The sequence below is a fragment of the Amblyomma mixtum genome, chromosome 4 (genome assembly GCF_055824585.1).
Source record: "Amblyomma mixtum isolate Tamu chromosome 4, ASM5582458v1, whole genome shotgun sequence".
Classification (NCBI taxonomy): Eukaryota; Metazoa; Arthropoda; class Arachnida; order Ixodida; family Ixodidae; genus Amblyomma; species Amblyomma mixtum.
Window position 1 is genome coordinate 118012442 of NC_143015.1, and position 10521 is coordinate 118022962.

Below are 10521 nucleotides of genomic sequence, written 5' to 3' on the forward strand. Positions count from 1 at the left end.
CGCTGACTGTTCGAGCCTGGAAGTGCGATTTGTCTGCTCCGCCTGATCGTCCGGGACAAGCGCCTTTTGCCAGTAAAGCCCGTTACAATATATATATATATATATATATATATATATATATATATATATATACATATATATATATTATTTAAACGAAAATGTTTGCGGCACCTCGATTACTGCCCTTTTCTGAATACACACACAGGCATGCCAGACGTGTCCGTGAAGGTGAACCAGAATATTTATAAACTGGGTTTTCGAGGTATGGAGGTGGCTTCAGTGGCTCAATACTTGCGTTGGCGGACAGCAGAAAAGATGTAACTAATATTAAGTAGTTAGCTGCATGACTCCTTTCTGATTATGAACTTTTCAACTATAAAATTAGGTTACTGGTTGCAATTAGGGATTTGCAGCCAGTCGTAAGCAATAGCCATTAGTTTTTAAAATTTCGGGAACGTGGTTATCCTCGGCGCTGTGGGTCAACCAAACTTGACTACACCGTGCCAAAATACATGCGCTTTCGAAAAGAATGCAGGCAAAGCAACTTTTCCAGTGCATGTAACTGGCTAAAAAAAGCTCTCTCTCTCTCGGTCTTGATATATATATATATATATATATATATATATATATATATATATATATATATATATATATCAAAAATTATTTCTTGGCAGCTGATTGATTAATATAACATAAAGTCACCAGAAATTGAACAACATAACAAGATTTAATTCACGACGTTTCGGCTGGAGGACCAGCCTTTTCGAGTGTATTATAGTATTCGAAACAAGCAGCTTTTATAGCATCCGCGAGGTACAGGAACAAGTGTAAAACACAAATGCAAACAATGGTGAAGGGAGAGGTTAAAAAAAAAAGTTGGTTACAACTTCAAAAGGCGGCAAGTGTTAGGAAGGAGGTAACGACAGAAAAGTCGATGACAAGCGCGAAGCTATACAGCGCACAGCTGCCACAGGGTTGTGACAAAAAAAAAAACTTTTACTGCACAACACTTTACAAAATGGCTCTCATGATGTATTGCGGCGACAAGCGCGAAGCGTCTGGCAGCCGCACAGCGAGAAAGCAACATTTCAGGAAAGTTCTAGGCATGGGGGTCCGCAGGAATGTCAAAGGGTTGTGGCAGGGTTGTGGCAGGGTGCAGGGTTGTGGCAGCACAACACGATACAAGATAGGTCATTAGGAAAAAAACACAAGTTTCTAATGAATCCTTACACAACTACTCAATACACAAAAAAGGGGAATCCTTACACAACCACTCAATACACAACAAAAGAAAAAGACACAAGGCTAACAACAAACACACACACACAACAACAGAAACGAACTGTAGTCAGTGGCAAGTACAATGTACCGTGTTAAGACAAATGTAGTTCATCACTGCGCGTGAGCGCGCGCAGAAAAGAAATGCGTGCCAATTCAATACAAGGCATGACAATGCATTACAAAAATACTTAACAACAAAAAATAAACAATATATAGAAAAGAGGAAAAAACACTAAATACGGGACAATGCATGTGACCAGAAAAAAAAAAGAAATGCTTGCTGTGCTTTCTGCCGCCCGTTTTATCAGTCTCTGCCATCAGCATGTCTTGGATAATTTTTTGGTACTCTAAGGGTGTAAGCATGATAGCCGGCCTACTGTTTCGTTGATGCCGCTTGAGAATGTGCTAAATTTGTGAACAAGGTATGATTCACAGCTCTCGCGCTCATAATGCGTTTTGAACCCCGATTGAAGTACAATAGCTTTGAAGTTATCGAATGGATGCCCAAGGTTGTTTATGTGTTTTGAAAGTGGGAGATTTGGCTGCGTCCGCACATGTGATCTGTGATTGTTGATGCGAATTCCGAACAGTGTTACACCGTTCAGAATCGTCGTTGACGATTTTGGGCCACGTCGTGTCAAAACAGGGTGTCCTTCCTGACCCAGCAAAGCTTCGTGCTTTCTCTGAGTTCCCGAAGCCCTCTACAATGAAGGAACTTCGCAGTTTCATCGGCTTATGATCTTACTTTCGACGCTTTATCCGAAATTTCGCTTCTATCATCGCACCTCTGACTTCCCTTCTTCGTGGCAGTAGCGACCTATCAAGCTGGAGTCCTGCCTGTGACAAAGCGTTCATCCCGTTTCGCCGTCTACTTACCTCTCCACCCTTACTGCGCCACTTTGACCCTGCTTCTCCAACTGAAATCCACACAGATGCCAGTGGCGTTCGTATCGGTGCTGTTCTTGCTCAACGGAAACCGGGGTAAGCGGAGTATGTTGTTGCATATGCGAGCCGCACCGTGACGAAGCGAGTGCAAAACTACTCAGCCACTGAAAAAGAGTGCTTGGCAATCGTTTGGGCGATCGGGAAATTTCGGCCTTACGTACATGGCCGGCCTTTCGAGGTCGTCACGGACCATCATTTCCCTATGTTGGCTGTCCACCCTAAAAGATCCAAATGGCCGCCTCGCCCGATGGGCCTTACGCCTTCAAGAGTACGATATTCGTGTGATCTATCGCTCTGGCAGGAAGCATAATGACGCCGACGCTTTGTCTCGTTCACCTCTAGCCGATGACTGTGCCTCTCCTCCCGCCATCGACTGCGTCCCCCTGTCATTGGACGACATGCCCAACAAGCAGTCCAAGGACCCCTGGATCACTTCTCTTTTACGCTATCTTTTAGACCGTTCTGTCGTGTCGGTACCACGTGCAATCAGCCGTCAGGCTGCCCACTTCGACGTTCATGATGAGATTTTGTACCGCCGAAATTATCTCCCTGATGGCCGCAAATGGCTCCTAGTGATCCCTGGACATTTACGCTCCGACATATGCGCAGCCTTTCATAGCGACCCGCAAGCTGGTCACGGCGGTGCTTTCAAGTCCGACAACCGGCTTCGCCTCCGCTATTACTGGCGCGGCATGTACAACTACGTTCGAAAATTCGTCCGTTCCTGCGCTGATTGCCAGCGCCGCAAACTCGGTCATCATCATTCGACCGGCCCTATGCAGCCTTTGCCTTGCCCATCCAGGCCATTTGACCGAGTTGGCATTGACCTGTATGGACCACATCCCTACACCGCTGCAGGAAACCGCTGGGTCATTGTCGCTGTGGACCACCTGACACTGTACGCCGAAACTGCCGCCCTCCCAGCTGCTACAGCGCGGGATGTTGCAGCCTTCCTCTTGCACCATTTCATACTTCAGCACGGAGCACCGCGTGAACTGTTGAGCGACCGTGGGCGGGTGTTTCTGTCAGACGTCGTTTCATCTCTCCTGCAGCAATGCAACATTACTCGCCGCACCACTACTGCCTATCATCCCCAGACGAACGGCTTGACTGAACGTTTCAATCGAACATTAGGTGACTTGTTGTCAATGTATGTGGCGGCCGGCCATTCTAACTGGGACATCGTCCTCCCCTTAGTCACATATGCCTACAACACCGCTACGCAGAGCACTACTGGTTTCTCACCATTCTTCCTTCTGTACGGCCGTGAACCATCCTCGTCGCTCGACACTATTCTTCCTTATCATCCTGATTCGTCGGACTCCACAACCGTATCTGAAGCCTCCAGACACGCTGAAGAGTGCCGCCAGCTCGCCCGGTCATTCACGTCCGACGACCAAGGGCGCCAGAAATACGGCTTCGACCACTTCTATGGCACAGACACTTTTCAGCCGCAATCCCTTGTTTGGCTCCGTGTGTATTCTGCTGCGCCAGGTCTCTCTAGCAAGTTGCTGCCGTACTCCCACGGACCCTATCGCGTCCTTGAGCGCACTTCTCTCGTCACTTACATCGTTGAGCCCCTGACGCCATCACGCGATCTCCGACGACATGGGCGCGAGGCCGTCCACATTGTGCGTTTGAAGCCGCTCTACGACCCTTGCGTCGTGTTGACCCCCTAAATCGCCAGGATGGCTCTTTTTCCCCCGGGGCCAAATGTAAAGAGGAAGACGATCAGCAGTTGGAGCAGCAGACCCGACGCGAGGCGCCAGACGAGAAGACGAAGATCGGCAGCTGAAGCAGCAGAGCCGGCGAGCGGCGCGAGACGAGAGCGTGAACTGTTATGGGACCGGACCTGTCTTTGCCCGCTCTAACCGGGCTTCACAACTGTCAATAAAGGCCCTTGCAATATATATATATATATATATATATATATATATATATATATATATATATATATATATATATATATGGGGGCGCTGGTGAACACTCCCAAGGTTAGGTTATTTGTAAACATAAATACCCCCGAAAGCAGAAGGTTTGACAGCCGTCGCCGTAGCTCAGTGGTAGGGCACCGGACGCGTAATTCGGAGGTCGTGGGTTCGGATCCCACTGGCGGCATGTGGTTGTTGTTTGTTCTGCTTTTCTAATCAATTAGCTTTAAGCGATAACATATTAAGTAATATTACAAATTGATCAACACCACAAAATAAATAAACAAATTAAAAAAAGGAATCCCCTGTGCCCCTTGGTTTCTGTGGCTGTTGGATTTTCGTATATTTATAACGAGCCCCTCATACCCCTTCGCTTGTTTGCTTAATTACTTAGCGAGGGTCTCGGTTCTGGCAGCCTTGATGACATAGGAAGCATAATAGGGTTCTCACACAGCTTCCTCCCTCGCCGTTCGATGACGTTCTACGTCACATCAGCGGTAACTCAGGACGTGCCTCGTCCGCTGCTTAAGAACGTGGGTGGCGCTGGTGAACACTCCCAAGATTAGGTTATTTGTAAACAAAAATACGCCCAAAGCAGAAGATTTGACAGCCGTCGCCGTAGCTCAGCAATAAAGAAAAAAAAAGTCGCCGTAGCTCAGCGGTAGAGCTTCGGACGCGTAATTCGGAGGTCGTGGGTTCGGATCCCTCCGGCGGCATGTGGTTGTTTTTTCTTCTGCTTTTGTAATCAATTACCTTTAAGCGATAACATATTCAGTAATATTATAAATTGATCAACACCACAAAATAAATAAACAAATTAAAAAAATCCCCTGTGCCCCTTGGTTTCTGTGGGTGTTGCCTTTCTGATATACATGTATATATATATGGCAAAGCGCACTGTTGGGACTGGGAGTCCGAGCCATGAAACGGTCGAGGCGACGGTGAGTAAAAGGACGTTTATGTACAGTATGTACAAGGGCTTTTACATGATACAAGGGTCAAGAGCACCACGGGCAGGCACACAGAAGAAGGGCGGCCCCGGAAGCGAGCGTAGCTCCGGCGTGATGGCTCTTCTGCTGCCCATCTGCTGGTCGGGTTCAGAGCGGCTCCGCTTTTAAAGCCGCTGGTAACGGTTACGGCAGCCAGCCGTTCAAATCCTCCAATCAGGTCACGGCACTGGCCACCGTTCATATTAGACCAATGGTCGAGAGGCGACGGCCGATGACGCGTCGGAGGAGCCCGCAACGACGGAGAGGAGGGAAGGAGGAAGGGTCCGTGTCGGCGCCGGCGTGGCTGGATGAGTCACGCTGCACGTCGCGACATGTCCGAGAGAGTCTGGGCCTGCTTTGAGCGACGGCGGGCGCGCAGCGCTTGTTTCCAGAGAAGCCAGCCAGCGAAATGTGGGCTCCGGCACTACAGCACCACCGCCGCCATACAATGCGCCACGAAGACGAGCTGCTTCCGCGTGGCTCGGATGCGGGGAGCGCTCGTACGCCAGGCTCCTCCAAGTTCTCGTCCGGTGTTCAGCCGCAGGTAGCTCCAGGCTCCTTTCCGAGAACGGGTCCCGCTCGTCAGGACAGGATCACTGCTCCGCAGCTTTGTCGCCCAGGTGACTGGATCAGCTTCGCTCGGTACTTCGGAAGAGCTTGCTTCTCAGCATCGGTCGTTGATCGTTCTGCATGTTGCCAAGAACCGACCGACAACAGGCAACACCCAACACGAGCAAGTGCCTTCTGTCACCCGTCAATACACCAGACTTAAAGGTCACAAAACTCCGCTAGCAATAGTTCTGTCCCCTTTTCGCTCCCTCTTCAACAAGAGACACATGTGGGATACCAGAACTCTTAAAATAATAAACTCAAACAAAGTGTCAAACGCAAACAACACAAGGAATGAAATGATTGTAAATTGGGTCCCTCGAGATCATTTGGGCAGCAAAACAATCGGCTGAGGCCGCGGATGAGGACATCAATTTTGCCCCGATTTACGAGCGAACTTAACAAGCGTTCGCGAAGTGACAAAATGTAAATAGTGAGGCGTTCGAAGGTAGCCTTGGTCAGAGCGCACGGCTTAGTGCGTCTGCGTTCGCGTTTAACTTGCCTTTCTTATAACGAACGACAAGATTGTGCTGCTGGAGTATCATACTCCACCTCAGCAACCGGCCGCTCTTAGATGACATATTATTTAACCAAGTTAGTGGGCAGTGGTCGGTTTTACTACGAACTTGGAACCGGCGACGTGGCAGGCGAGCTTCTGAACTGCCCACACCAGGCAGGCGCATTCTTTTTCAGAAGTGCTGTACGCCTCTTCACGGCAAGTCAACTTACGGCTTAGGTACAAAACTGGCCTTTCATTGCCCTCATCATCATCTTGGCAGAGCACAGCTCCCATGCCCCGATCACTGGCATCACATTAAATTATGAAGCCTTTTGAAAAATCAGGCGCCATTAGAACTGGCTCCTCGCTCAATGCTTGTTTCAGCATTTGAAACGCGTTCTCTTTTTTTTGGTCCCATGTCACCGTCACGGGTTCCGACTTTCGAAGCGCGTCTGTGAGAGGACTGGCAAGCGTCGAGTAGTCTTTTACATAATGCTGGTAATATCCAGCTAAGCCTAAAAAGGCCCTTATCTCGGTCTTAGTGGTTGGCCGGGGGTAGTTTACGACAGCGGCTACTTTGATTTCTGACGGTCTACGCCGGCCGCGCCCCACCACATGCCCTAGGTAAGTCACTTCGGCGCAACCTAGCTGGCATTTAGCAGGTTTGACTGTGAGGCCGGCATCCTTCAGCCTGCTCAGCACGACCCGTAAGTGATCTACATGTTCTTCTTATGTGTTAGAAAAGATGGCGACATCGTCCAGGTACGGGAGCGCGTACTCGGACAGACCATGGAGCAAGTGGTCCATTAGATTCGAGAAGCAATATGGCGCGTTTTTGAGTCCGAAACTCAACATGACTGGGCGGAACATTCCGAATGCTGAAACGAACGCGGCGTAGCGGCTGGCGCGCTCTGTAAGGGGGACTTGCCAATAGCCTCGCACGAGGTCTAGTGTGGATATGTAATTCGACCTTGACACGGTCTCCACCCTTTCCTCAAGGTTTGGTATTGGATAGGTCTGATCCCGGGTTATCGCGTTTAGTCGCCGGTAATCAATGCACGGTCTGGGATCTTTTCCCGGTACTTGCACTAGTATAAAGGACGAGGTGTAATCGCTCTCACCCGGTACTATGACTCCCAGGTCGCACATTCGCTTGATCTCACCTGCCATGATTTCTTTCTGCACGGGAGAGCAGCGATACGGTTTACTACGGATCGGTTCTTCACACGTTAGCTCGATGTCGTGCTCAATTAGCGTCGTCTTTCCGGGACGATCCGAAAACACTTTTTCGAACTCAGAAACAATCATTCTCAAGTCTTCCTTCTGGGCTTGGCTTAAACGTGGTTCTAAGTTAACCTGTTCTAACAATGCAGCCGAACCGCATTCCTTCATGTCCGCAGAGGTCAGGATTTCTGCACCTTCCTCGTCCGAACCATTCAAAATCACATTCACGACAGCGTGACGCTGAATGTACGGTTCCATCAGGTTACTATGATAGATTTTGTTGGGCCTTCTACCTAGTTTAACTTCGTAGTTGGTATCAGAAAGTTTCGATACCACGTTCGCTGGCCCCTCCCACTGGACCTCAAGCTTATTTTTCTTAGACGGTCGCAGTATCATTACTTGGCTGGCCACTTCGAAAGTACGCTTCTTTGCTGACTTGTCGTAGTACTCTTTTGACAATTCTTGCGCTGCCTTCATGTGGCTCTCGACAAGATCTTTCGTTTTTCCGATCCTTTGAAGCAGGTTAAGGACGTACGTGACCACGTTTGGGTCTTCCTCCTCGCCTTCCCACGACTCTCGCAGCATTCGCAGCGGTGTTCTTAAGCTCCGGCTGTACACAAGCTCCGCAGGGCTGAAGCCTGTGCTCTCGTGGGGAGCGGATCATAAAGCGAACATAGCTGCAGGCACGCAGGCTTCCCAATCGCGTTTGCGCTCAAAGCAAAGAACTCGCAATATTCTTTTGAGCACCGAGTGCATACGTTCTACTGGGTTCGACTGCGGGTGATGGATCGAGCTCTGTACGACCTTGATACCGCACCTTTCGAAAAAGGTAGAGGTTAGGCAGCTGGTAAAAACACTGCCATTGTCACACTGAATTTCCGAGGGAAATCCGACACGAGCGAAAATTGAGAGAAGGGCGTCTACGACCTGAGGAGAATTGAGCTCCTTGAGAGGTATCGCTTCAGGAAACTTTGTCGCGACACACAGAGCAGTCAGAATATACCGACAACCGTTCTTGGACTCGGGCAGTGGCCCTACAATGTCAATTACCAACCGGCGGAAGGGTTCGGTTATGATTGGCACCAGTTTCATGGGCGCCTTCCACTTGTCGGTAGACTTGCCTACTCTCTGGCAAGTGTCGCAAGAGCGCACAAAGCCTTCAATGTCCTTCCAGCAATAAGGCCAGTAATACTCTTGGGCGAGCCTAGCTTTGGTATTTTTCACGACGAGGTGCCCTGCCCACGCGTTTTCGTGCGCCAGGTTCAATAGCTGATGGCGATACTTTTGTGGGATCAAAAGCTGTTCGTACTTACGACCACGGGCGTCAGCGTAATTTCGGTACCACAAGCCGGATTTCTGATGAAATGAAACATTCTTTTTCTTTGTTCCTCCTTTAGCATTATCCAGCAAAGCTATTATCGAGCTATCTTCCTGCTGTTCCCGAACGAGCGTCGCTCTGTCAACCTGAGTTAGCTCGTGCCAACTGTCGGAAACTGGGCTCAATGTGGAATTCGCCTCGCTCAGTGGCGTCGCCGTTACCTTCTCGTTGCCACTATCGTTGAAACTGTTTTCAGTTTCGTTAGCAGCGAGTTCTCCGCTTCCCCGACAGTCCTCGATCCGAGGTTCCACCGACACCGTATCTAGGCTACGATGCTCATCTGCCTCCCTAAGCGGTGTTTCCCTCTCCGGTGCAAGGTCAAGCTTCTGCGAAAGCTTCCGCGCTTGAGATCGCGTAAGGGCCATGCATGCCACGCCGGCAAAGAACGATTTGCCTTTATCCCTCAGAAGCTGCTCTGAGCAGTTCGAAAAGAGGTAAGGAAAATGCTCAGGGAGGGCGGCAGACACGGCCGCCTCGGTGTTGAGCTGACCAAAAGGACCCTCAATGATCACTGTAGCGATCGGTAAGCAAGCACATTGCTCCTCAGCTACTTGCCTTATCCACGCGCCTTCTCCTGTAAAATCATTCGGAGAAACTAAGGACGGGTGGACAACGTCCATAGTTGCCGCCGAGTCACGAAGGGCTTTGCACATCTTACCGTTCACACTAATCTCTTGCATATATGGTTCCAACAACCGCATATTCTTGTCTGTCTCCCGAATCGTTGCGAAAGCAACCTTTTGTCTACAGTTTGCCGCGATATGCCCTTCCTTTTTGCAGTGGTAGCATGTCAAAGGCCTCCGTGACTCAAACGCACGTGCGGCATCAGCGCGCTGCTTAGGAGCATCGTCAGATTTCCTTAACTCCTTTTGTTCTTCGCCTACTGCCTCCTTTAGAGCAGACGCATCTTTTCGAAAATCGCGACGCGCGAACGGTTTCCTTCCATCAGGCTTCCTTTGAGAAGCATCCTTTGTTTCCGCCTTTTCGATGCGTAATGCCCTGCTGTGCACGTTTCGGCGAGTGTAGTATTCCTCAGCCAGCTCTGCTGCTTTGTTGAGCTTAACCTCAGTAAGCCTATCCTGCAGCCAGAGCCTTACATCGTCCTGGATACAGCGGTAGAATTGCTCTAGCGCAATACACTCTACCACCTTATCACGATCGTCATAAACTTCCTCGCCCTTGAGCCATTCAACTAGGTCGGCTTTCAGCTTAAACGCGAAGTCGATGTGCGACTCACTGCCTTTTTTCGCGTACCGGAACCTTTGCCGGAATGCCTCAGGTGACAGCTTATATTTCCTCAACAGGGCCTCTTTGACCTCATCGTAACTCTGGAACGCCTCCTTCGACAAACACGTTATCACGTCAGATGCTTCCTCGGGAAGCAGAGCTAGCAAATTCTGTGCCCACAGTTCTCGCTCAATGACATTCCTCTCACAGACATGCTCAAATTTCACGAGATACTTTGCCATGTCCTCGCCGATTACGAACGGCGGCAGTTGGTCTCGGATTCTTTGGCCGTTAGCCTGCACTGTCATTGAAGCTACGCTAGGCGCCGGCGAGCTTCGCAGCAACTCCAACTATTAATTTTCTAATCTCTCGGCGTTCCTCTCGCTCTCGCTCTTCCCGCTGAAGGCGTTCTTGTCGCTCTCGCTCTCGCTCTGCGTC

General features: G+C 49.7%; 1 protein-coding gene across 1 annotated transcript; it reads right to left on the minus strand.

Annotated features, from left to right (window-relative positions):
* Positions 1-6350: 6350 nt before the first annotated feature.
* LOC149348058 (uncharacterized) lies at positions 6351-9476 on the minus strand. The gene is made up of 3 exons (XM_089541676.1): positions 8348-9476; positions 7901-8116; positions 6351-6415 (listed from the first exon to the last, which is right to left on the minus strand). Exons 1-3 carry the CDS (start codon positions 9474-9476, stop codon positions 6351-6353), a joined length of 1410 nt encoding a protein of 469 aa, XP_089397802.1.
* Positions 9477-10521: the final 1045 nt, after the last annotated feature.

Excerpts from the sequence above, each read along its gene's own strand:
- LOC149348058 (XM_089541676.1), bottom strand. The coding sequence starts at position 9,476 with ATGGACGTTGTCCACCCGTCCTTAGTTTCTCCGAATGATTTTACAGGA. Across the intron at positions 8,117-8,347 it reads ATTTCCCTCGGAAATTCAGT|GCTTCAGCCCTGCGGAGCTT; the intron begins GTGACAATGGCA and ends ACGAGAGCACAG. Across the intron at positions 6,416-7,900 it reads CGACAAGTCAGCAAAGAAGC|TTCAGAAGCTCGCCTGCCAC; the intron begins GTACTTTCGAAG and ends TGGTGTGGGCAG.